We start from the raw sequence: 27,905 nt of genomic DNA on the forward strand, positions 1-27,905 counted from the left end.
TTCACAACAACATTAGAGTAAGGCTGGGCGATTACTCAATATTATTGTTTATCGTCTTTCAGTGGATTCGTACACCGATTTTAGGATATCGTAGGGCTGGGCGATAATTCAATATTATCATTTATCGTCTTTCAGTGGAATCATATCGTGATGATATGAAGATATTTTAATATCGTGACACACATTTCTGCTGTCTAAATTGATGATGACAAGCAAATTTTACTTAAAGACTCTGATAAAATGAGGTATGGTAGGAATATTATTTGAAAATTTCGGTTTGACACCACACCTGATATTACCATTCGGTTCAATGAGATGAATATTAATTTGATTATTTAACATGATTTTGGATACATGAACCATATTGCGATATATATTGATATTGAGAAAAATCCTTATGATTATCATGATATTGATTTCAACCATATCGCCCAGCCCTAGGATATCGTGACGCACAATTCTGCTGTCTAAACTGATGATAACAAGCTAATATTATTTAAAAACTCTGACAAAATTAGATATGAAACGTTTTAAGGAATATTATTTGAAAATTTTGTTTGACATCGCACCTAACTTTACCAATCAGTTCAATGGGAGGAACATTCATTTCATTATTTAGCGTGATTTTGCCTACGAGAGCCATATCGCGATATATATTGATATATTGTGATATTGATCGCCCAGCCCTACATTAGAGTGTCATTTGTGTATGTTTCTTTAAAATGGCTGCTCTTCCTGGTGTGCAGGACTTCCCCGTCACAGACTTGCTGAAGGAAGGGGAGAATGTGCTGAGAGTTAGCTTCCTGTCTCCTGTGCTTTACGCCTCTGACCGGAGGAAAGCCCACTCTGCCTACAGAGTCCCCCCCGAATGCCCCCCAGAGGTTCAGAAGGGCGAGTGTCATGTCAACTTCATCAGGAAAGTGAGTGGTTTGGTTTTTAGAGGGTTGCCTCTGGACACCTGAACTGTCTGAGTCAGAATCAGATCAGTTTTATTCACCAGGGTTCAGTTTTTCCAAAACCTTTCTGATAGGATTTCAGCAATCGGATTGCATTAAATCTGAAAATTGGGTTTTTCAAAACTGATAACTGAGATTCGGATAATTCAGATTGGGATTTGGATCCAATCCGGGCGGACAAAAGAGACGCTCTTGTGAACCTTTATTTTTAAAAGGGTCCTAAGAGTTAATGAATGAAAACAGACTTTGCAGAAATGGGTTAGTTATTTCAGTTAAGTTATATAGTTAAATATTGAACAATTTTTGCTATTCAATGAGGCTTTGAATTTTGTCTTTTCAGTTCTTATGCATTGTATACTTCTGCAGATAAATGAACAAAACCAACACACAATCTGTACAAACTGTCTATTACACTTTTTCATCTAGTTTGCTCTTGTGGCATCTGGATCAGATTAATCCTATCTGATAATGTTTTTGGAACTGGCTCCAAATCAGCAAGATCAGTCAAATCCTAGATTGCAATCAAGCAGATTTGAAAAATTGTATAATTCTAATCCAGATTAAAAAACTGGATATAATAAATATGTAAGGTATCCTGATGTTAAAGACATATTGACAGTTACACAGTGCATGCTGAAACACACAGACAATAGAGCAAAGAAGACGGTTAAAGACACATGATAGACAGCAGACCATACACTTCACTCTATATATAAATATTAATTAATAACTCTGTTTTGGTGTAGGAACAAAGCTCGTTCAGCTGGGACTGGGGGCCTTCTTTCCCCACCATGGGGCTGTGGAAGGGAGTTCGGCTGGAGGCGTTTGATGTGCTGCAGCTCTTCCAGGTTTCCTCTGTTCCTCTCTACAGTACGTCTCACTTAGTTATTACAATCACTCTTATTATATTTCTCTCTCTACCGGAGCTGGGTCAAATAGTATTTTCAAAAACTTTCCATAGTTTAAAAATAGAAAAAGTAAAGGAATGCTGCTTTGGCTTGAAGTGTGTACTCTGAAACTATCAAGAAGTCTTTATTTATTTGGCTGTTGCTCGGCGCACCCTGATAAAGGCAATTACACAAGATGCAATAGCCAAACAAATAGGGCTACTTTTAAAAATCACCTTTGGTTCTTACTTGTCATTGTTTGCTGAAGCCTGCTGAGGTGCCAGAGGGGCGGGGCTTCCTCAGGATGACTGGCAGAAAGTTGTGACTACTGTAGGAAAGTATTCGAAAGTCAATTTGGCATCTGTGATGAACAGCTCAGCTGATGGCTGACACTGTCTGAACTGTCCTGACATGTTAAACCCCACCCATCTGGCACCCATCACAGCTTAAAACCAACATGGGAAATATTTGAAAATACTATATGACACAGGTCTGCTCTTTAATAAACACCTCTTTCCTTAACCTTAGTATTTGGTTGCTTATAATGTTGACAATTTAAGAATTTAAGCTTTCGCCCTGTTTTTTCTCATTATTTTCTATTGGTTGTAATTATGGGCTGTTAGGGTTATGTGTTAGAGTCACATCGAATGTCACCCCCCCCTATTGCAAAGTTAATATACCCATCTATAACAAACATCAGCAATATATTAAAACCTCTTTTAGAGCTGCATTATATGAGTAAATTATTTTGGACTAAAATGTCAACTGGAACCTTCAAATTCCCAGGTCACATGTGACTCCAGGATGACATAAATGTAGCGTAACATGGAAGCTCCACTTCCATTTCTGAGTTTGATTGTTTAGGAGAGAAGACAAGGCCCTGTTTTTAACAGCATTTAAATAGAAAAACCACGCAAACAATTGATAGTGAATCTAGTTACGCATACACTATTGACTGTAGTGGAACTTTTCGATATCATTATTGATATCTTTTATTCTTATATCTTTTCCTGGGCCTTTTCCTGGGCCTGTTCCTGGTCCTGGGCCTGTTCATGGGAATGGACCTGAGCCTGGACTTGGACCTTTTCCTTGGCCTTTTCCTGGGCCCTTTCCTGGGCCTGTTCATGGGCATGGACCTGGGCCTGGACCTGGTCCTGGGCCTTTTCCTGGACCTGTTCCTGGGCCTTTCCCTGCCCCCCCCCCCCCCCCCCAACAATTGCTTTGCCAAACCTGATATATGGGGCCGATATTGGTTTTTTAGTAAACATTTTAGTATTGACCACTCACCCTGCCTTAAGGAGCTGCTAACCCACCTAAAAAAACATTAGTATGGCTTTCAATGGAGAGTTTCAGTGCCCCATGATGGTCTAAATCTATATCATGTGTGTGTCCAGACTCCTCCCTCTCTCAGTGGAGCGTCCAGGTCGAACTGCTCGTCGATGCCGTTCAGGAAACAAACGGGCGAGTCACGCTCTCCGTGCCGGAGCTGCTGTCCGAACAGACGCTGCAGGCCCGCTTTCTCCCAGGAAAGACCAAGAACACCTTCACCCTGCACATCAACACGGTACTGATGAAGAGAGTGAAAATGAGAGGTTTTTCATTTTGAAGTTGGAAAGGAATGTCCACCAGCACAAAATGATTTTTCTTAATGAATTATATATTTCTGCATCAGATCTGTGCAACCAGTAGCCTTACTAAGACGTTATTAAATCTAAAAATAAGGGACTCTCCCTGGTAAATAAGTGGGTTTTGACAGCGTTGATCTCTTTAATATCTCTGAATTTTGTTGTCTAGTTAAAAATCAGTTTTCAGTGCTGCTTTGAGTAAATATTTTGAGTATTTTTTTTTTTTTATTTCCCCAGAGCAGCCAGGTGAAGTTGTGGTGGCCCAGTGGACACGGTGACCAGCCCTGCTACCAGCTCACTGTCAGAGGCTTTCTGGATGGACCTTTGACCCTGAGTGCAGACTCCAAGGTAGGAGCTCGCTTGCCAACTACACTTTCATTCCATTCATATTCCCTCTAGGCATTTAGCTGACACACTGATCCAGGGTGATGAACAGCAAGTGCAACAGTAGAGTGAGCTTAAATTCCTAAATCGCTCCACACCTCCCCACCTCTTCAGTATCAAAACATGAGATGGGAAGAGGTTACATGCGATGATACTTCGATGACTTTTCTGAAATTTCTCTTTCATCCCAAGCTGCTAAATTTCACATCAAAAAGGATATCAGAATATACTTAAAACTAACAGGCAGTCGTTACAAAATTTTGGTATATACAGTATCTCAGAAATATTTCACATTAAAGCTGCACTAGGCAAGAATTTAATGTAAAAATACAACAGAAAATGCAATTGAGAACTGAGAGCGTCTCATCCCCTCTAATAGAGACCCTGTATATTCGCCCTGTTTGCCCAAATGAAATTCTGTAGCATTGAAGTTTAAATTCCAACGTATGAAGTTGCCTAGTTCAGCTTTAAGTGCTTCACTCTCAGTGCAGTTGAAGTGTTTATGAACATCTGTTCTACAGGTGTATTTTCGCACGGTGGAACTCGTCCAGGAGCCGATCGTTGGGTCTCCAGGTCTGAGCTTCTATTTCCGCATCAACGGCAAACCAGTTTTCCTCAAAGGCTCCAACTGGATCCCAGCCCACTCCTTCCAGGACCGAGTCGCTCCTGCTGTGTGAGAAAAACATATGAGTTTTTTCCCGCGTCAGTCAACTAACTAATACAGTATTTCCAGAAACAGTTTTTCCTCTTTGTATAGCATTTTTCAGCATCACAGCATCCAACTGGATCATGAACCCTGCTCTTGTTTCACCTCTTTGAGTCCCTTCTGAGTCACATTTGTTTCAGTTATGAATTAGGGATGCACCGATATAGTTGTTTTTTTTTAGGGTAATAACGATATCCAATGTTTTCCCACCTATATTGGCCCGATACCAGTATGCATTTTTGTAAGGATCTTGGTACAAATGCAGGTGCAAAACAGGTTAAGATTTTCAGACATGCCTATCTTAAGATAATTAAGTGGTTTTTAAGCAAAAGACCATGTTAGTTTTATTATGTTGCTAATTTGACAGCTGTATTCAGAGTTTCTCTCATCACTCTGAGAAAAAAAGGTCACAAAAATGCCACAATCGGCTAAATATTGGTAGTAAAAATAATATGGGTACTGATATCGCTTTTTAAAGCCGATAGTCTGCTGATATATCATGCATCCCCATTATGAATGTATACTGCTGAGGCTGACTGGCTCTTGTGTGTCCTGCAGGTTGAGGAACTTGTTGCAGTCTGCTGTGGATGCGAATATGAACGCCCTCAGAGTGTGGGGAGGAGGCGTGTACGAGCAGGAGCTCTTCTACAGCATCTGTGATGAGATGGGAATCATGGTAACTACTGACTGGCTCTCAGTGATACGAATATAGACTTACTACTACAGTTTGGGGGGGGGCAGGGCAACAGGGTTTATGGGAAATGTGGTCTTAATTTTTTTTTTTTTTTGCTCAAGGTCTTTTTATTGGTATTTAAAGTCATACAAAATGCAATAAATCACAGATACAGTTGGATAAACAATATACACAATATACCCCCCCCCCATGTTTCTGCTCCAACAGAGCCCCATCCCTATTGTACCATTTAGTAATAAAACAGAATAGATTTCACAAACAATTACATGTACATAAATAAATAAATAAAGTCAATGTGACTAGAATTGTAGGTGAGATACAATGAAATGTGGTTTTAATTTTGAGAAACATAAGCATTAATAATACCACTGGTGTGAGATAGAGGCTACCAGCCGTCTCGTCTGTTTACAGTAATTATACAAAGGTAATTCAGTTGACAGTGATAATTATTAATTATGATAAAATATAACTTTATCCACAAAAGGGACAATATGGAGCCAAAGCTAAAACTATCCCCAAGCGCCATCGCTACATAAAATCACAGAGGAAATGCTGCACCATTTCTGTTCCATATTGTTATATTTCTGTGGCATATTTCAGAACAGATAGATGCTAACATGTTTAAATATCTGTCCTTAGATTTGGCAGGACTTTATGTTTGCCTGTGCCATGTATCCCACGGAGGATGACTTCATACAGACAGTGAGAGAGGAGGTTATCCAGCAGGTGAGCTGCATGCTTTTATTCTGAAGGCTTTTGAAGGTGTCATTTTCTAATACAGTGTAGATACACATGGAAAGACAGGGCTAAATAGGGGAAAAACTGGGAGAAAGCATGCAAGCGGGGTATTACACTCTCAGATTTTTATCCAAATCACATTTTTAGATTGTCAGTTAACCAAATCAAAACATCTATTTTATACTTTTTCAGCCTGTCCTGACAAGTCGACTTTTAGATATCTGTGTCTTCACAGGCTCCAAAATGGTAACAATAGCTTTGTAACAAGCACTTAAAGAGACAAGTGGCATTTTAAGCAACTTTGCTGTACGACAACAGTGAATGTGATGATACAGACAGTGTGACAGTGTAAATGAGTTTTGTTTCATGTTTTTCCACCAGGTGAGGCGGCTGAAGTCTCACCCCTCCATCGTGGTTTGGAGTGGGAACAATGAGAATGAGGCTGCTTTGGCCACAGACTGGTTCAGCATCCCTGTTGCCCAGAAGCCCACATACCTGAAGGACTATGTGACGCTGTATGTGAACAACATAAGGGCGATCGTCCAAGAGGTGAGTGATGAATCATATGTCGCATCCAAGCAGGGTTGTACCGTACCTATGGAGAAGTCTCAGTGGTTACGAGTCTCGCTTTGCCAGAACTTTCTCTGGTGGACGTTGATGTGTCCCACAATGACAAGTGAAGAGGTCGGTAGCAAGTTTACTAGTTTAACAAGTTTATTTACTCGCTTCATTGATTCCGGCCATTTTGAGAAAAGTTTCAGGGATGGGAGGGGGTGAGCGCCGCTTTTAAACAGCGAGGGAGGAGACAAGCTAGTTTTTAAAAACATTTAATCTACTGAATGGAGCGGGAGGAGCTTCGAATTTGAGAACAAGCTTTAGAAAAGAGGTGAAAACAGCAACACAGCTGGCTGCTGTGTGGATATTGGTTTATATCATTATGTCTCAGTGAAATCTCCACATAGCACATACTAGTTTCAGGATCGGTTATAAGGTCTGATATCGCTTATTGCAGGTTTAAAATGTACTCTTCCTTGTATAATCCCATTATATGCAAACTGTTCCTCCCTAACCCTGCATCTATAAAAGGACAATAGGAACAAAAGGCTCAGATTTGATGATAATACAATAATATTTTCCCTCAGGAGGACCAGAGTCGGCCGTTCCTGGTGTCCAGTCCGACCAACGGAGCTGAGTCGGAGCAGGAGGGATGGGTGGCAGCGAACCCCTACAGTCCTTACTATGGAGACACGCATTTCTACAGCTATACCCTGGACTGCTGGGACTGGAGGACGTTTCCTCGAACCCGCTTCGCCTCCGAGTACGGCTTCCAGTCCTGGCCTTCCTTCTCCACTCTGCAGCCGGTAATCTCATCCAGGTGTTCCTTCTCTCTTGGAGTAACCAATCAGCCCTGTCTGTATTTTGTTATTCTTGATCATTTTAGATTTGTACTCACTCTCCTCTTGGAAATGTATTTAAGAAATTCAAACACTTAATGACTTTGTCTCTATTGTGTCTGTGTAAGGGTGGACAAACACTTTCAAGGTTTTTTTTCAAGAACCAAAGTTGCCATCATGGTCAAATATCGTAGATTGGAATGCTTGGAGAAAAACCTGATATGGTATTTAAAACCATTCTTCTAAAATTGAGTGACATGGATAAACTGCAACTAAATATAGTCAATTTTGTTGTGTCCATCACACCTACAAAACTCAGAAGAAATCCCTAGCATCTGGGTTCCTACATACATAGATCTGGAAATGTATGGAATAAGGATTTGGCAATTTCCAGGTCTTGATAAGTTTGGAAATTGCATGAAAGAGTTTGGAAAAGTATGAAAGAATACTGTTTTGCTGTCCTGACATGCATCCGACTACACATTTCATTTTCTTCTCACACATTGTGATATTTGTCAGTGTGAACAATAATCATCTGTAGAGTGATATGATAGGTGTTAGTATTATGTTATATATTAGTATTATGGTGTCGAGTATCTGCGTAGATCACACTGAGCACCAAAATCTGAAAATCAAATCAAGAAATGAAGGCCTGGAAAAGTATGGAATTGTGAAATTGTAATTGTGTAGGAACATTGTAGTTTGTTTGTTTGGTATAAAGATTTGTTTCCCCTGTTGGTCTTGTGATGCTGCAGGTTTCCATAAGAGAAGACTGGAGCTACAGCAGTGACTTCTCTTCCCATCGCCAACACCATGAGAACGGGAACCAGCAGATGCTGCAACAGGCTGCGATACACTTCCACCTGCCAAACTCCTCCGATCCCCTGAAAAGATTCACAGACACCCTCTACCTCACACAGGTGGAACACACACACTTCCCTTAATTAATGTCTGATGCGCACTGTCTGTGTGTTTTGGTGCGGCTTTCCTGTCTCTCCTCACTGTGTATACTATCTAATAAAACAGAGATATGGAGTTAGAACAGTGACTTTAGTATTTGGCACTGAAAAAACAAATTTGGCATTGAAAAACAGGACGTTAGCATTGAAAACAAAACTTGAACTGAAAAAAAAAACATTGGCACTGAAAAAAAATTATTGAAAATAAAACATTGGCATCAAAAAATTTAAACTTGGCATGAAAAATGAACTGAATATAAAAAAAAACCTTTGAACGTTAAAAAATGGTCATGGTCAAAAAATGAGATTGTGTTACATTCACTTTTTTTATGCCAATCTTTTATTTTTCGATGCCAGTGTTTTATTTTTCAATACATTTTTTTTCAATTCCAATAAACATTTTTTTTGTTTTCAATGCCAATGTCCTGCTTTTTTCAATTTTGTTTTCAATTCCAAATACAATGCCAACTTTTTTGTTTTCAATGCCAAATACTAAAGTCACTGTTCTGACTCCATACATAAATGCCAGATTCAAATGAATCTTTTAAAAGCTGCTTATAAATATATCATTATTATTAATGAGCGGACTGGATGCCCAGGTGATGCAGGCGCAGTGTGTGAAGACTCAGACCGAGTTTTACCGCCGAAGTCGGAGTGAGATCATCGAGGGCAAAGGTCACACCATGGGCGCTCTCTACTGGCAGCTCAATGATATTTGGCAGGCGCCGTCCTGGTCGTCTATCGGTGAGTGAATCGCTCCTCAGTAGAAAGATGCCATCATCATTGATAAGTGAACTCCAATAACTCTTAATATAAAAGCTTGTTCATATTCTGTTTACCTTGTTTGTATTTTTGGACTCTTGCTTTCAAAACCTTGTAGTGATTTGGGTTTGAGAAAAGCATGTTATGGATAAAACATTTTTATTATCATCATTATTATGTAGTGCTGAAACAATTAGTCGATTAATCAATTAGTCGATCGACAGAAAATTAATCGATATATAATTTTGACAATTGATTAATCGTTTAAGTCATTTATCAAGTAAAAATACCAAACAGTTTCTGGTTACAGCTTCACAAATGCTAAGATTTGCTGATTTTCTCTGTTTGATATTTTATAAAAATGAATACTTTGGGTTTTTTTGGCTGCTGGTCAGACTAAGTAAGCAAGATTAATAAATCACTTTAATAATAATAATCTTTATTTAAGCAGGAAGTCCACTTGAGATTCACAATCTCTTTTGCGAGGAAGACCTGGCCAAGACAGCAGCAAATAAGGAATAGTAACAGAAGCAATTAAACATTATAAAAGAGAATAAGACAAAACAAAACAAAACAAAACAATTAGATATATTATAAAAAACAATAAAACACATCTGACCCAGCAGAGAGAGTCACAGAGACAAGGAGCAGTGAGGAAACAACCTATAAAAAGACTTGGATACCATTTCTCTCACAAAGGCCTTAAACCTGTTCATTGAGATGAGAGTCTTCATTTTTAGATTTATCGAAAAAATAATGGATAGATTAATCGATAATGAAAATAATTGTTAGTTGCAGCCCTAGTATTATTATTATTTGACTGTGTAATGGCTCTGTGATTATCATGACTCAGGGATACAGCTCAGAGTAATGTGCACTGCAGTTTGAGGGTTTCAAAATAATAATAATAATAATAATAATAATATCCAGCTTTTCTTTACTTTCCTCTGTGTGCAGAGTTTGGTGGGAAGTGGAAGATGCTGCATTACTTCGCTCAGGACTTCTTCGCTCCCGTTCTGCCCGTTGGCTTCGAGGACGCCGGCTCCCTGCTCATCTACGCCGTCTCCGACCTGAGCGAAGACCTGAAGCTCAGGGCCGTGGTACGACATCAGTGCTGAACATTATTTGTATAATGCTGTGTTTGAATAATACTTTGCATGTATAATGCTTCTGCAAACAATATAACAAGAAGATAGAAGCCAGTAAGATAAACTATGACACTGCCAGGCATGAATCAAAAACAGGACTGCATAAGAGGAAAACAGACAAATTAAAATGAATTATGTAGCTAAAAAATATGTGTAACAGCAATCATAACAAACTAACATGCTCTTACTGTTGCTGTTTTTTAGTCATTGGCATTCTGATTAACTGTTTCATCCATTACTTTTATACTTTTTTACTCTCCAGACTGTGAAGTACATAAGAACTCTTGATTTTGTAGCAACGCAGATAATGGTCAAAGTTATTATAATAACATAAAGACATAATTTATCACAGTACATTTAATACTAGAGCTTGACCAATATGGGTTTTTGAAGGCCATTCCTGGATAGTTTCGGATTTAAGCTGCAGATAGATGATATTTTGTGCTGTATATTTAAATTTCACCATTTTCATGCCAAAAGGATTCATGTTGCCCTCCAGAATTGTATTCTTTGCAGGGTGGAAAGCCTCTGAAACAGCATTTAGACCATGGGACATTAAAACTCATGCTAACGATATTTTTAGGTTGGTTAGCTCCTTAAAGTGACAATGAAACCGCATTTTGAGAGCATCTTGCTTCCTTAATGTGATGTATTGCCTGTTGAAACAGGATGGTAGGGTGGGAATGAGGGATCAATCAAAAGCGTAAACCAATGGGATATCAGTTAAGGAGAGAGAGGCAGTTTTATTTGATGTGAGGAAGGGCGGGACTGATGGTTGGACTACCACTACAGATTTTCCATTTTCCAGTAAGTAAAAGTAATGAGATTTTGATATTAAACTACAACAAAATTCATTTTTTGTCATTTTTTTGTCATAAATTTTCAAATAGGTGTATGATATAATAGTTAAATGATTGCCAACCCTGAAGCGGTTGACTAAAATCATATCCTCACCAACATTGACTGGCTGGTATCAGATTTTTATTGAAAGTCCAATATTGCCAAACCAGTACTCTCCTGACTACATTCAGAAACATGTGTATTGTCTTGTCCATCAGGTGTCTGTATACATGTGGAGTGAGGTGGATCCCGTGTGTACGCTGCAGTCGGAGCCGGTCCCGGTGCCGGCGGGGAGCGCTGCGGCCGTTTTCAAACAGCCGGTCGCCGCCCTGCTGGCGGGATGCGGCCGCTGCACCCGCCTCACCTGCCTGCTCACCTTCCACCTGGAGGACGGCCGCGGGCAGCGGGGGCCCGGGAACCACCACTTCCCCTGCTCGCCCAGAGAGGCTCAGGGGATACAGACACCCAACATTACAGTAAGACAATAAATAAATAATACAACACAAAGATGAGGGAAAAATGTCAGATGATGCAAGAGAGATGCACAAAATCCCTGGGTGCTTGAAAACATCTCACTTTCATCTCACAGTTTCATTTACATGGCAGCTAGAGCACACAAATCCAATCATGTCAAATTTATTTTAATTTTTCAGTAAATAAATTTTTCCAAAGAGGAGCAAAACATTAAAGAAATCATACAGTTGTAAGATTAAAACATGACTCCTCTGCTTTGTTTGAGCTTTTTTTGTATAGCAGCTTTTCAAAGAGTTTACAAAGTGCTTTACAGAGCATCAAAAGTCAGTAGTTATGCATAAATTAGTCAGAAATGTATAGTAAAGTTTGTTTACTTGTTACTGATTGGTGCCTGCATCATTCTCACGGGATGACATGTTTACTTGTCACCAATGCAGCGTGTCTTCCCTTCCCTGCAGGCCAAGGTCCAGGAGGACGAGACGGGATACACCGTCACCCTCCACTCTTCTTCTATCGCTCCTTTCGTCTGGCTCGACGCGGGAAGCATCGCCGGGCGGTTCAGCTCCAACGGCTTCCTGATGGTTTCCGGGAAGCGGACGGTGGGTTTTACCCCGTGGCGTCCCACCAGCGCCGCAGAGCTCTCCAGGTCCCTCAGCATCACCTCTTTAAGAGACGTGTACTGACCCGAGACCAGCCGGACCTGACCAGTGTTGAGTTGAATGAAGCTGCGGAGGCGACGGAGCGGCCCGGTGGTGACAGAGCCTGTCCTGTAACTGAAACCCACACAGGTTCAATCCCAACCAGGGCCAAGGAGTCCATCGGCTGCCAAGTGTCCTGTTGAAGTGTCTTTGAGCAAGATGCTGAACCTCAAACTGGATGAGATCATCAGCCAAATGAGAAAAGCATGGAAAAGTGCCAGCTAAGTGGGAAGAACAGATTAAAAATAATGCTATAATAATAATAATGATACAATAATACTGTGGCTTGAGTTTGACTGATATGGATCTTTGAAGGCCGATGCCAATACTGATTTTTGGATTGAAGCTGCCGAGAGATATTTTGTGCCAATATCCAATATCTTGTCTGGATGGAAAAGCCTCTGAAGCATTTAGACCATCATGAGACACTGAAACTCTCCATTGAAACCCAGACCCAATTAAATTCATAAGACCAGACCATAATTTATAAGACCAGGAGTGATCCACCCCCCTCTGTTCAGTGGTAAAGGGGAACTGTGCGATACAATACTGCCTTTTTAAATGAAGAATTAATTTACTATAAACAGTATCAAACCAAATGAATAACTAAAATGTGCAAAGATCACATTTCATTGCAGGTATTACAGACTGTTTTTCTCTCACTGTGATCAGGGAGGAAATTTATTTTTGAGATTTAATAAAAGGCCGATATCGGCCTGATATATCGATGACCGTGCTGTGGCTCTGCACTGATCAATTATTTGCTGACAGAACATTTGACTTGTGTTTGATCCGACAGATGATTGTGTATTTTGCACTGATAATAATTTTTTTTAAATATATTTTGCCTTATGTGTATATTTTTTGTCAGTTTGTGTATATCTGATGTTTTTGCACACCATTCAGATAATAAACCCCAAACAAATCCATAAATCTTCTATCATTATGCATTGATCAGCAGCTACCACTAGGAGGCGACAGGAACGCGCAAACCTCCCGAGCGCTCACATGCACTAATGTTTATGATTTTTTCCCCCTTCCAGCTGTTGCATAGTTGACTCCATAGAGAGGCAACAGCGAGTTGCCACGGCGCATTTTACTGTGTTAGCTCGTTGTTTTTTTCACCTAAAGCTGCGACCACCCTACTTTGAAAAGCAGTAGGAGTGTGTGTGCGTGCGTGCGTGCGTGTGTGTGTGTGTGTGTGTGAGAGAGCACGTTGCATGCCAAGTGAGAAAGTCAGTCACAAAGAAAGCATTGAAAAAGTGACCGCGGCTACATGTGGTCGGTCCCCTCCATATTTTTCCTGCCGAGCTGATCTTTGAACCAGCGAGTCGCAGCCTAATCTACCTCAGATAGTCTGCCAGATTATTCCGAGCAGACACAAATTAGTCCGCCTGGAAATCAAGACACTGATTTCCTCAGTCTGCCATGGACCTGGACCGTGCAGAAACCTCAAGGACATCATGATTTTGGAGACAGTAACTAGTATTTAAAGCCGCTTGACGAACAGATTTACTGGAGGATCCTAAAGTTCAAAACCAGGATTTTCTACCTGATCGGCGACAATGTATCAGTTCAGAAGTTTCCTTGCGTGCGCGGTGGTTTTGATTTCTAAATCCCAAAGTATAAACGTGGATGAGCGGGATGGGCAAGGCTTTCTGGCGAATATTTTGCGGTATTACGGTGAAAACAAATCCATCTCAACGGAAAACCTGGAAAATTTAGTGCTGTTAATCTCAGCCAGAAGACCTGAGTTGATAGCAGAAGAAAATCCACTGGAAAACCTAGAGGTAGGTATAAAACCCCCAGGATTATTTATAATCATTAAGAGAATTCCTGTGGTATTTTTAGTCATACCTAGTTTATAATAAGGCTATTAAATGAGCAAATAAACGTATTAATGGATTTCTGTTTTCCTTCCCCCCTTGTTTGTTTTTTGTATTCCTATCTTTTTTCTTTTTTTTGTATTTCTATCTTCTTTTGCTTTTAGTGTTGACGATTATAATGAATGCACCAATAAATAACAAATACTTACATGTCTAACAACATCTTTACCTATCTATCCAGGATTATATATAGCCTAATTGATTTACTATAGTGTTTCATTTAACCCATATAGTCATACCTGGTTTATAACTGGGATAATTCATGAACAAATACACTTTGCCATTATTTTTTCTTCCTTGTTTTATAGCCAATAGTTTTTACTTTTAGTGATAATGATTGTAATGAATGCACCAATAAGACTCACAACATGTTAGGTTAAAAAGCACCTCTATTTTTTTTATAGAATTGTATAAAATTGTATACAGTATATATTAACTTCCTATAGCGTTCTATTCATCTTCTAGTCATACTTAGTTTATAATTACACTGATTTATGAACAAATATACTTAGTCATTAATGGATTTTTTTTTTTTGTTTTGTTTGTATTTTTCCCTTGCAAGTCTTTAGCCGATGATATTCTGCTTTTAGAGTTGAGGTTTATAATGAATGCACTACTAAATTAATACAACATGTCTGTCTCGTCCCCTCAGTGTCCCTCAGTGGGGCAGATCTTGTCCCACTATGGGTTCAGTAATGTCAGTCAGCTGACTGTGGGACATCTGGAGAGGATCTGCCCCGCCGTGTTGACTCAGGTGCTGCTGCCCTCTTGCCCCTACGCCGCCCCCTCTGCTCTGCAGCCTGTTGACTACACTGGTGAGTTGCTTCATCCCGGTTTATTTGTAAGACCCCCGCAACACAAACATCTCACGGTTCGTAGGGTCTGTCGTCCTGAATGAGGTCTGCCAGTGCTTTCATCCGGACACACGGGATGAAAGAGACTGCTCTAATCCGGTGGATCTCAGTCTGTTTGGGTTGAAAGTCGTTTTTCGACTTCTTTGGGGGTCCCGACCCCCGGGTTGAACCACTGCCAAGGTTCCTACAGGTCTGGACATGTATAGGAAAAGCATTTGGTAATTCCCAGGTCCTGACAAGTTTGGAAAGTGCTCTAAAAGTTTGGAAAAGTATAGAAAAATGTCTGTTTGCGTTGCAGCACCTAAAAAAACAACAGGATGTGGTGAATCCTGGTGGCTTGCTGTGATGTCTTGGGTCTGAATCCGGTCTAAATCAAATCAAATTTTATTGATATACACTCACCGAGCACTTTATTAGAAACACCTGTACACCTGCTTATTCATGCAATTATCCATTCAGACAATCATGTGGCAGCCGTGCAATGCATAAGATCATGCAGATACAGGTCAGCAGCTTCAGTTCATGTTCACATCAAGCATCAGAATGGAGGAAAAAATGTGATCTCAGTGACTTTGACCGTGGCATGGCTGTTGGTGCCAGACGGGCTGCTTTGAGTATTTCTGAAACTGCTGATCTCCTGGGATTTTTCACGCACAACAGTCTCTAGAGTTTATACAGAATGGTGCGAAAAACAAAAAAAAACCAGTGAGCGGCGGTTCTGCAGACGCCTTGTTGATAAGAGAGATCAGAGGAGAACGGCCAGACTGGTTGGAGCTGACAGAAAGACCACAGTAACTCAGATAACCTCTTTACAGCTGTGGAGAGCAGAAAAGCATCTCAGAATGCAACACAGCTCTCTCTCTCTCTCTCTCTCTCTCTCTCTCTCTCTCTTTCTTCATGTTGAACTGTCTTAATAAAGCAAAATACCATAACAAACAAGAGGTTGCGTACTCCTAACCCAGTGCAGCCAAGCCACAGAACTGTGACACCAATCATAAGCTTTTATCACCTCTTTTACGTGTGATTCATTTTTAGAGGCCTAGAACAGTAAACATAATGATTCCATGCATAATATATTTTTAGATTGTGATATATATTTTATTCACGTTATTGTAAAACCCCTGAAGTTCATTTTTCGATCTCGTTGGGGGTCCCGAGCCCCGAGTTGAGAACCACTGTCAGGGTTCTACACAGGTCTGGAAATGCATGGAAATAGAATTTGAGAATTCCCAGGTCCCGACAAGTTTGGAAATTGCACAAGAAGTTTGGAAAAGTATGAAAAATGTTGTGTCCTGATACACATACAACTACATATTTTCTGTGGTTTTTAGCTTATATCATGTCACATATTCTGATATTTGTCATGATGAAGAATATTCTTCATCCATAAAGTGATATGACAGCGTTAGTAGGGGCAAGATGACTAAATCATACTGAAAACCAAACTCCTTAAATCAAGAAATCACAATCTGGAAAAAGTATGGAGCTTTGAAACTGAAACTCGTGAGCTTAAAATTATAAGTTTCTATCTGCCTTCAGGATAGTTCTGAGATATTGAGGTTCAAAGTTTTCAGCATCCATTGAGTTAAATGGAGATGGGTCCTTTTGTTTTAGAAATTACAGACTCAAAAATCATTATTTTCAAAAAATAACACCACACATATGTCAACAGGCACTCATAGAATAGGTTCATGCGACTAACTCAGCTTTGACAAAAAGGTCAGATAGAATCTTATAATACCAAGTTCACAAACTGTAGAAACTGTGTGCTGCTCTAGTCTGTAACAGAGTAACAGTACAGACTCCGTCTGGCTGAACCTGGTGCAGAAACATATTGACAACTTGCAGAGTTTCACAGTCCATACTGACACAACATGGCACAAGGACAACTCGAACTCACACAGAGGGAGCCATCTGACCTCAGGCTCTGCTCTCTAATAAAAAAAAAGCCCCCTCCTTATGTTGTTATGGGAACGGACAGAGCATGAAGGGATGTGAGGAACATTTGAAGGGTTTCATTCCAAAACAGTGAATATCTGTTCTGGAAGAAACTGCAAAGACATAGATGATTAGAAAATAAAACACTCAATTACTTTGCAAGAAAAGTTTTAAGATGACCCAACTTTGATTGATTGATATTAATCTTTATTTTACCAGGAAAGACCAATTGACAGCAAAGCTCTCTTTCACGAAGTCGCCCTGAATACAACACGTATGGTATGTAATACTATACAGAGAGAATACAAGTAAACAGGTGTATAAAAGACAAATAGACAGACATAGCACAACATCGCAAAAGACAAATACATCAAGAAATACATATACACTCCTTTGACAAAACATCCTTAACTTAAAATCTTCCATGCTTGCTTTGTTTCCATTGAGGACCACTTTGGAAATAAGTGTTTTTAGTAATGCCTTTAAGTGTTATCCTCTGGGATTTTGTGTCATGATACTCTTTTGAGTTGTTGTGCTTTTAAATTCCTAATAAAATCAATTCAGTTCAATTCAATTCAATTCAATTGATAATGACAACGTAATAGTTACCCATAATGGACTTAACTGTCATGCCACCAATCATTTTGTCAGAGTGGGTGTCCTTTCCTAAGAGAAAGAAATATTAAAAAAATAAATAAAATGAAAGTATGAACCAAGGAGCTAAGACTGGATCCAGGTCCAGGTCCAGGTCCAGCTGATGACAGCCATGAGGTTTCAGAGTCACATTCCTGCAAACGTCTCCTGCGGTGGAGCCGAACGCTGCAAAATGTCCTGGATTGACTCACGGAGCCACTGATCTCTCAGACTCCATGTCAAACATTCCTCTCAGCACTGTTGACATTGCGGGGTTACGGCCAACTGTGCCTGTTGTTAACACGGGGATGTGCTGTCCGCTGCAGCTACAGGACGCATGCTGGTTCTGCACTGACCTCGTGAACAGGATTTCTCTTGTGACAATAAATGAAATCTTGTACGGCTGTAAAGTATCAATCCGCAACGTTTCATACGATGTCTTAAATGTCTGTTTTGCTTGCTGATTGATGTAACACAATAGAGGTTTTGCAGCTGTGTCACAAATCTCCCACCAACAATGTCTGGTGCCATCATGGAGGTCCAGAGGAACTGGCTAAATATATAACAACCAGACTAGGCAGAGACATACCTGAAAAAGGCTGCTGTGGTGTGGGTGTAGGTCAATTCAGTAATGGTATAATAAAAAGTTAATAGTCTGATAAGGTGGATTTGTTTCCAAATGTAGGTTACTGTGACATAGTAAAGTGTCTTGTCTTTAGCCCTAGTCTCTTCCCCAAAAGGAGTCATTCCTATGTTCCCAGGGTCCTATGTTCCCAGGGTCCTATGTTCCCAGGGTCCTATGTTCCCCAGCTCTATATAGCACATAATGGGAACCTGAAAAAGATGTTCCCCAGCTCTGTATTCACTTAATATAATATAATATAGTTAAGGTTAGGGTTGGGTTAGGGATAGGGTTAGGGTTAAACATAGGACCTTGGGAACATAGGACCCTGGTAACATAGGACCTTGGGAACATAGGACCCTGGGAGAGCACATATGTGGAACTGGGGAACATAGGACCCTGGGAACATAGGACCCTTAGGCATGTTCCCATTATGTGCCATATAAATCTGGGGAACATAGGACCCTGGGAACATAGATACGCTCCCCTCCAAAACACTCTGAGTTGTAGCTTGAGAAGAGTCAGCTCAGTTAACCTGAACAAATTGTTAGCTAGCTAACTAGCTAATTTAGCAAAGTAACCAATGTTCATGTTAGCATGCGACTACTAGCCACTTTTTGCTTCATACATACATACATTACTTAGTGCACAAATCAGATGTGTTTACAACAAGACAGTGTTGGTTAGCTGCTAGCTAATAAGCTAACATTATCAATCAGATGTATCAATGGGGAAATGATCAGTTCCCAGTCAAAAACATCACAGAAATTAACCATGTCTTTTCTATTCGGCTAAGTTGTATGTTTAGAAACTCAGTCAGCTGTTGCCCAAGAGCTGAGGACCTCCAATATGGCCGTCAGAGGCTGTGCTATGCTTTAAGCCCTCTACAGTGATTCAACCTATAGCCAGTTCATGAAATCTTTTATATTTGCTGTTCTTTAGAACAGCAAATATAAAAGAAAAATCCTTTGGTGCACAGGAAGTGATGCGTTTTATATTTCCAGTTGGTTTAGAATAAACAGAAGAAGAACTGGATAGTTAGCATGAGCAGCGATAGCCACCATGGCTGAACAGACAGAGAAAAGAGCGCCAACTACAGAAACTCAAACTTCATCAAACAGAAAATCCAAGGAAAAAGATGTCACAGCTCCACCCACACTGTTTGATTGACAGGTGATCTCTTGGAAGTGCGGTGCAGAAACACCACAGCAACGAGTGCTGAGCAAGGATCTCAAGGATTACCACTTTAAATATTTGATAATGGAATTGTAACCGTTTCTTCTTCTTGTCTTCTTGACAGTGTGGGGGTACGGCTTCCTGGCGGTCACTGTGATAAACCTGTCGTCTCTGCTCGGCCTCCTGCTGATCCCCTTCACCAAGAAACCTTACTTCCCCAAAGTGCTTACCTACTTCATCGGCCTGGCCATCGGGACGCTCTTCTCCAATGCTGTACTGCAGCTCATACCAGAGGTTTGTGAGAGGGGGGGGCGTGGTGAGAATACTATTGTATTGTTTGTGCTGTATTTTATGTCAACCTGCTCTGGGACTGCAGATGGAAATTAGCAATAGCTATAGTCTGGTGCAAAGCATCTTTTCTCTTTTCTGAGATCAATGTTCTCTTTTGCACATAGTCCCTGACAAATAAACTTAATAAACTAAACGAAGCAAGGTTGGAGCCATTCATGAATTTAATTGAGAATTCATGGAAAATTCCAATTTAGATCATAGAGTTGGAATGTCACCCAGCTCTAAGGAAAAATAATTGGATTTGAATTGGAATGACAGTAAACAGAATTGAATTCCATTATATTCCATGAAATTCCACTTCTAATAGAGTTTGTCTTGACTTGCTAAACATTATGGATCAACTAAAAGACAGTTAAACAAATACATTCAATCATAATGTACGTATTACGATTACATGTTATGCATCAAATACCACCTGAAAGGAACCTTTAACATTTTATGATTTTCAGTATTGATAATATATATAACACTATGTGTAATCTCAGATATGTGGCAAGAAAAAAACAAAAAAAAACAAAACATGGAATTTCACAGAATTTCAGGTATTTTCAAATTCGGTGAATTGGAATTGATGAGTTTGACCCAGACCCTGGTAACAAGGAATGAATCACCAGTTAAGCACCAAATCAAAAAATGTATTCACAGTATTTTGAAGCTCTTTTAATGCGTTACAGAGTAACACAGAACCTAAATACAGATACGGACAAGAACAAACACTTCACCAATTTTAAGATATGTGGCCTTTTTGTGTGTGTGAGTGTGTGTGTGCGTGTGTAGGAGGAGCAAGAGATTTCGGATACAGTACTAACAGTCTCCCTTAAATCCAAAGGCGCTGGGCTTTGATCCCAAAACGGATAACTATGTGATGAACGCAGTTGGAATATTTGGCGGGTTCTACCTCCTGTTCTTCGTGGAGAAGATGTTGAAAATGGTCCTGCGGGTCGAGCATGAGGTAAGATAACAGCAGAGTTAGTGAGTTCATAAGGCACTAAGATCTTTTATTTATTGCAGTCACAGGTCATTGATGTATTTTCAGCTGTATAACTGCTAATGAATAGCCCTGATGTATTGCCGTATCTCGATCCTAATTAGTGACTATCATAATAGCAATTACTCTTTATGGGCCCCATATAGAATAGCAGTTCATACTGTACTGTACTGTACTGTATAAGGGGCCGAATAGAGTTGTGAACATGAAAAGAGGGAAAGTCACAGATGATGCTGACGTGGCCCTCGGGATCAGACACTGTGCAACGTACAATATATTAGGAACGCCTGTTCTTCCAGTGGAGAGCTGTGTTACCTTACTGATCTCACCTTCATTGACTTATTGATTCTTCACCTCCATTTCAACCATTTCAAAATTTTTTTAACCTTAATTTATGCATATTTTCTCATTTGCTGAGCACGTATGCTCTTTCTCAGCTATGCCCTGCTTCACATTCATTCACTTCATTCACACATTCCCACCTGGGAGCTGCCCAGTACAACCAGTTTATACTGAGCAGCTCCACTATAGAGCAACTGGAGGGTTAAGCAGCCTGCTCAAGCGTTACGCATTCACTCATACAGATTTTCATGCAGGCTGGGAATGATGAAGATTAAGTAGGGAAATAACCGACACAATCTGAAGGCTTGAAACTAAGTTTTGAAAGTTTGAAGCTCTGTGTTGAATCTTTGCAGGAATTAATTACCTCCGCCAAGGAGGTTATGTTTTCGGTACCGTTTGTTTGTTTGTCTGTTTGTTTGTTTGTCTGTTAGCAGGATTATGGAAAAACTACTGGCCCGATTTTCATGAAACTTCGTGGAAGGGTGTAGCATGGGCCAAGGAAGAACCCATTAAATTTTGGAGCGGAACCGGATCCGACTCACGAAGCAATAATAGCACGAACCTTGGCGGAGGTCTGCGCTCTCTGAGTGCCCTTCTAGTTTGTACTCTGTTTGAGGTTTTGTGGTCGTAAGAAAGTTTTGCAAACTTGAAAAAGGAAAAATGAAAAAGAAGGAACTTTCAAGCCTTGAGACAATTGAGGCACAGGCTATAGAACAGGGGGATCAACTCTTTTCTCAGTCCATCTTTTCATCAAACCTACATGATGTTTCACTCTGTCCATCAGTTATTTTCATCCACTCTGCTCATGTGTTCTCATCTGATTCTGTTGTCTTTCCTCCTCAGCATGGACACAGCCACTTCTCTCCTGCAGATCAGCCTCAAGAAAACTCCCTGCAGAACGGAGACGTGTTGGAGAAAAAAGACTGCATCATATTGACCAGCGTCAGCACCATCACCACAGACAAGAGCAGCCCGAATACAGACCCTCCACATACAGAGGTGACACCTTCTCAGGTACCAGAGCACACACTAGAGCTGCAACGATTAATCGATTAGTTGTCAACTATTAAATTAATCGCCAACTATTTTGATAATCGGTTTGAGTAGTTTTTTTTTAAGAAAAATAAGTCAAAATTCTCTGATTCCAGCTTCTTAAATGTGAATATTTTCTGGTTTCTTTCCTCCTCTATGACAGTAAACTGAATATCTTTGGGTTGTGGACAAAACAAGACATTTGAGGACGTCATCTTGGGCTTTGGGAAACACTGATCAACATTTTTCACCATTTTCTGACATTTTATAGACCAAACAACTAATCGATTAATCCCGAAAATAATCGACAGATTAATCGACAATGAAAATAATCGTTAGTTGCAGCCCTAGCACACACATCTACACACTCTCCTCATCTACATTAGAATATAGAGGGGTTGGGGAAGCACTACTGTTTGATTTATTTATTTATTTATTATACTTTATTTTTATTATCTTAACAGGGTTATAAACAGAAGTCGGTAACAAAACAGAAATATAAGAGGGGAGTAGGTTGCCAGGAATTACATTTTCTTTCACACTTCACACTTAGTTGCACTACTCTTTGGTTTACTTATATTTTCCACTGTATGGGATTGATTAGTTCTGCCAGGAGCTCAGTTGCCTGGGTCCAGACCTTTGAATCCGCTCACTCCACCGGGTTGACGAGTTGACAATTCTGTCTGATATCAGGCAAGGAGCTCAGACCTAAGCTGCTGAACTCACCCAGCTGGATGCCAGCCAAATTAACCTACACATTAGTGCAACCTTGTACTCAATTTCTCTACTATCTCATCTAATGAGTAGCTCAATCTTCCAAATGAGATAGGCTTCTGGAATACTGAGCCCTCCCTGAAATCTTATCAGGGTGAGTAATGTGAGCTTGATACAGATTTGCTGTCTGTCACATTCCACTATCACAAATGGCGTCACAAACACAATAATACACCTGCAACGAATTCATGGACTGTATTAGAAAATAATTTATGGCTGCATTTTAAACATCTTATCAGTCATGGTATGATGTGGAAAGTAATATGTTGCTCACCCTCGACTATTGTAAGGGGGCAATAGAAGTAGTTCGACCTGCAGTGTCCCCCCCCCTCCCGCTCAGATGTGATGGCATCATGCGTATTCGCTTAAGAGTTATTTATTGAGCCGTTATTGGCGACACGAGACGATTAGAGTCGGCGTTAATGTTTAACAGTGAATCCTCCGAGTCACATGGAGGAGACCGGCTCTGAGGGGATCAAAACACTAAACAAACAGACGTGGCGGCGGTGTCACACAGGGCTCAAGGAATGAAACCGAGCTGCAGGCCTCAGATCCTCAGACCCCCCCCCCCCCCCCCCCCACCTCCATCTCTGATAAATGCTGGAATTGTCTGACCAGAGCACAAAGACTCCTTGTTTCCGATAATGGGCCGGTTTGTCGCTGCAGAGTATCACCGACCGAGTCCCACAAGCACGGTTTGGTTCCGCCTGTTCTCAGGTTTTGCATTAGGAACACTTGTGCCTTTTATAGTTGTAATTGAAGAGTTCTGTTGCAAAGTGCTGCACATCCATTTAGGGGAAGGAGAAAAAAAACGATTTCCTGCAGTGCGTCATTCAGTATCTCTTACGTATCGAGCCTATTAAAGTGGAAACGCTTTGTCGATTAAGGCCCTTAAGTAAACAGCATTTCCTCAGAGTTTGTGTGTTTTTCTTAAAAGCTGAATAGTAGTGTGTAAGCGATATCCACCGGCAATACAAGTTGAATAAAGCTGTTTTTGTTCATGCGGCGATGTCGAAATTAAAATGACTTGGAAACGCCTACAGTAGTTAAACTGTCAGACCCGATCGTAACCGAAATCTAAGCACCTGTAGCTCTACAGTTTGCGGTATTGACGTAGTAAAAGGCATGAAGATGGTATTGAATCCACAGGCAAAAGGGAGTCACATGCACAGTCACCTCTGCACCAGTTTATTATGTCCGTGTTTCAGTTGATCAAGCTTTCTCAAGATGAAATCAGATGTTAAGTATACAAAGATTGTCTTGAGAAAGGTTGATTGCATCCATAAAATAAAAAAAACTTTGTGTATTGACTGTTGGACTTCTTTGTTTTTGGATGATTTGTTTGGGGTTTTAGGGGTTAAGCATAGTCATTGAATCCACATGTTTCATTGTTTGCATTTGCGCTGGAATATGACTCTTCTTTGGCGTGAACAAACAGCGGAGAGAGTTTACCTTCAACCCGTCCTCTCTCTCTCTCTCTCTCTCTCTCTCTCTCTCTCTCTCTCTCTCTCTCCCTCTCCCTCTCCCGTTCCTCGCAGGAAGTCCATGCGTCGGGCGTCATGTGCCACTGGCTGCGCGGCCAACGCATCTCCAACATCAAGACGGTGGCGTGGATGATAACGCTGAGCGACGCGCTGCACAACTTCATCGACGGCCTGGCGATCGGCGCCTCGTTCACGGTGTCGGTGCTGACGGGGTTCAGCACCTCCATCGCCATCGTGTGCGAGGAGTTCCCGCATGAGCTGGGTGAGTGAGCAGCAGTGGAAAACTGAATTGATTGATTGATTGATTGATTTTATTTGGCGTGATTTTTAAGTTCCAAAGGAGACAGAGAGCAGTTTATCCCTCGCCTAAAGCCGGTTACATCTTATTGCTTAAATTTAAAGTCACACTGAAATTCTTTAGTGGTGACATCATCGTGTACCATGAGGCAAACGTAAAAATTCCAGCCAATAAAACCATCAACCGCCGCCCTTCAAATCAAACCTTTCTCTCCCTAACTGATACCCCATTGGTTTACACTTTTAAATGATCCCTCCCTGCAGTATGTCCTGCCCCAATATCCTGTTTCAACAGGAAATACATCACATTAAGGAAGCAAGATGCTCTCAAAATGTGGTTTCATTGTGACTTTACAGGGGCATCAAGTAATCTATGGCACTTATTGACCTCTGTTGGCGACCAGTAGGAATTGCAGCAACATTGATGGAACTTAAATCTTCTCCTACACAAGTCCTGCAGAGTGTAGGAGTGTACATCCTGGATTCATAGTTGCATCGAAACCTTGATGAATATGTGTTCTATATGTTCTGTGTAATTACCACTAGAGCTGAACCATTAATCGAAAATAAATCGAAATCGCAACGTGAACTTCTGCAATTTCCAAATCGCAGAGGCTGCAATTAATTTCTTCAGAGAGAGTTTGGTCCAAACTGGAGTTTTAGAGCTGCAGGTAATCTTTGGTCCATGAATCAAAACCTTTTACACTCAAACTCATTAAATCCTGAACACTGACAACAAAATCACTTTTCTATAAACAATTTTAAAGTTGTAAAAGATTTCTTACAAGAAAAATTTGCAAGATATAAATCACAGTATAAATAGCAATTGCAATATTCTGTCAAATAATCGCAATTAGAATTTTTTTGTCAATATTGTTCAGCCCTAATTACCACAATGAAAATCTGATTTTTAATTCCTTTTTTGCCTGAAAATGAAAAAAAAAATAGACCTAAGCCTGTAAAACTCCCAAATCCAGTCGGATTTCAGATGGAATGACTCTTGGTTTGCTCGGTGCTTTTAAACAAAAAGAATATCCATATCAGATTCAGTGTTTTCCCCAAGTGAAATTTATTCATGGACACTTTTTGGTTCATCACAAAATTCTTTACAGAGCAAAAAAAAAGAATGTGAATACAGACAAATACAAGAGAGAAGAAACAGAACACTTACATTTCAATCGTAAGGTGTTGAAAACTAAACCCTTTTTCTCTACCTTTAAAAAAGAAGCAGAGTCCTATATTAGAACATTATCTACCTCATGCAATAGTAAAGCTGTGAAAACTTTAAGTTTGTGCTCCAAATTTAACATCTTAATATAATTTGTACTGCACTATTTTCATTTTGTATCTTTTTGTGTCAAACTTTGTTTGTAACCCCAGGCGTTGTATATTTTAATGTCTGTTATTCGTTATTACTGTTCTGTTACTCCATTTATGTTTTTGGATAACTTTGTATATCTGATGCTGACGATAGAAATAAAAAAAAATAAATAAATAAAAAAAAAACCCAAAAACTTACATTTCAATCAGGCTATTGACTATTTATACATGATTGTGTCACCTGTGGTTAATCGGCTGCGTCTCTCTCCCTCTGCAGGCGACTTTGTGATCCTGCTGAACGCTGGTATGAGCATCCCACAGGCCATTTTCTTCAACCTGCTGTCGGCCATGTCGTGTTACGTCGGCCTGGCGTTCGGCATCCTGCTCGGCAGCGCCTTCGCCCCCAACGCCATCTTCGCCATCGCTGGAGGCATGTTCCTGTATATTGCACTGGCAGACATGGTGAGTGGGACTGTCCTGTCTGAGGGTGTGTATGACAAAATGGCACTTTCTGGAGGTTGTAATGCATAATTGAGAAGTTATAATTTATAACTGTGGTGGGGGGTGGGGCTTGTGCAATAGCTTTCCTTTGCATCTGAAGTTGTCTATATGTTGTATTTTAAGCTGTTTGAAATGTTGTTGTGTAATGATGTTGATGCTTTTTATCGATAACAACAATACAAACTGTAACAAGTAAACATGTCGTTCCCCACAAATGATGCAGACACCTCTTGGGCCAATCAGGAGAAAGATGCATAATCCCTCCAAGTTTAATCAAAATCTGACCAGTGGTGTCAGAGATTTTACATCTGAGTTTACAATTTTGACCTTCAATTTTTGCGTCCGTTAGGCCACTGAGTGATTTGTAAGGAAAGCTGGATTTGTGTAGCAAGGTTTGTGTGAACTGGACTTACTGTAACAGTTGTAGGAGTTGGGACCTTAGACATTTTTGACATTTAATTACAGCGCCCTCATCAGGCCATTCAGTGTCATTTTTTAAACACCAGAGGACAGTGCTAAAATGCATCATCTCTCCTAGTTTCATCAAAATCAGACCAGTGTTGTCTGAGAAAACACCATGGGTGGAAATAATTAATCACAGTTACTCTTGTTATTGTAACTGAGTAGATTTTTTGTGTACTTGTACTGTTTTGAGTATTTAAAAAAAAAAATTGGTACTAGTTTTACTTTTACTTGCGTACATTTTGACTTAAGCATTGTACATTGCTAAATCACATCCATTACAGAGTACACATTTTGTAGTTTCTCCATAAGCATTGCATCAGAAACTGGACAAATTGTGAAGCCATTTGACAGTGAGCGGTCAGTCAGCTGAGAAAAGAAGAGTAATCTGGCTTTATTTTGTGCATTTATTTTTTTCCATTTAAAAGAATCTAGTTTGAACTTTGTCCTCTCTGAACTACATGGGAAAGATCACAAACCAAATCACACTTCCTTTTACTACAACTGCTCATAGATTCTCACTTCCTCTGTAGCTGCCTGCTGAACAATAAAGCCCAGTGTGTGTGTGTGTGTCGTCTCTCTGAAAGTGTTTTGCATGTGACAGAGATCTGACTGTCGCTGTTCTCCTCAGTTTCCAGAGATGAATAACATAATGAAGGAACAAGACCGGACTTCCACCAAGGTCATCTTCTTCCTGATCCAGAACGCTGGGCTGCTCACTGGGTTTGCCATCATACTACTGATCACCATGTTCGCTGGAGAGATCAACCTGGGCTAGAGAGATCAACATGGGCTAGAGAGATCAACCTGGGCGGAGGAGAGACAGGGCACAACACAAACTGGAAAGAAAGAGTGTCTGAATTGAAAAAATAGTGATGAGCTGCTTTCATTTCTGCTCACAACTTGTTTGGGCAGGAAAGTGAATGTAAAGTGAATGTTTTGTACAAACAAAACTCAATGTTAATTGTTTTCTATCTTTT

At 40.3% G+C, this 27,905-nt stretch overlaps 2 protein-coding genes across 2 annotated transcripts; both read left to right on the forward strand.

Annotated features, from left to right (window-relative positions):
* Positions 1 to 746: 746 nt before the first annotated feature.
* Positions 747 to 13,178, forward strand: LOC139639328 (beta-mannosidase-like; the record flags this gene model as incomplete). Its single annotated transcript, XM_071513411.1, has 14 exons — positions 747 to 920; positions 1,703 to 1,826; positions 3,238 to 3,407; positions 3,706 to 3,816; positions 4,374 to 4,525; positions 5,117 to 5,234; positions 5,892 to 5,978; positions 6,372 to 6,539; positions 7,133 to 7,351; positions 8,140 to 8,304; positions 8,943 to 9,087; positions 10,063 to 10,205; positions 11,312 to 11,569; positions 12,026 to 13,178. Coding segments are annotated over 14 exons (2,259 nt in total), but the record flags the coding sequence as incomplete, so codon positions are not given.
* Positions 13,179 to 13,830: 652 nt separating this feature from the next.
* slc39a8 (solute carrier family 39 member 8) lies at positions 13,831 to 27,894 on the forward strand. The gene is made up of 8 exons (XM_071513416.1): positions 13,831 to 14,055; positions 14,804 to 14,966; positions 19,499 to 19,668; positions 20,555 to 20,677; positions 21,899 to 22,069; positions 24,400 to 24,607; positions 26,240 to 26,424; positions 27,557 to 27,894. The coding sequence occupies exons 1-8, from the start codon at positions 13,831 to 13,833 to the stop codon at positions 27,701 to 27,703; spliced, it is 1,392 nt and encodes a 463-aa protein (XP_071369517.1). The 3' UTR covers positions 27,704 to 27,894.
* The last annotated feature ends 11 nt before the right edge of the window (positions 27,895 to 27,905 follow it).

The sequence above is a fragment of the Centroberyx affinis genome, unplaced genomic scaffold (genome assembly GCF_046629955.1).
Source record: "Centroberyx affinis isolate AG114_WGS23_722 - 3 ecotype Tasmania unplaced genomic scaffold, CSIRO-AGI_Caff_v1 ptg007140l_1, whole genome shotgun sequence".
NCBI classification, from domain to species: Eukaryota; Metazoa; Chordata; class Actinopteri; order Beryciformes; family Berycidae; genus Centroberyx; species Centroberyx affinis.

Bases quoted from the DNA above. Each gene is read 5' to 3' on its own strand.
- slc39a8 (XM_071513416.1), top strand. From the start codon at position 13,831: ATGTATCAGTTCAGAAGTTTCCTTGCGTGCGCGGTGGTTTTGATTTCT. The intron at 14,967-19,498 runs GTGAGTTGCTTC...TCTTCTTGACAG, and splicing joins GCAGCCTGTTGACTACACTG to TGTGGGGGTACGGCTTCCTG. The intron at 26,425-27,556 runs GTGAGTGGGACT...TGTTCTCCTCAG, and splicing joins ATATTGCACTGGCAGACATG to TTTCCAGAGATGAATAACAT.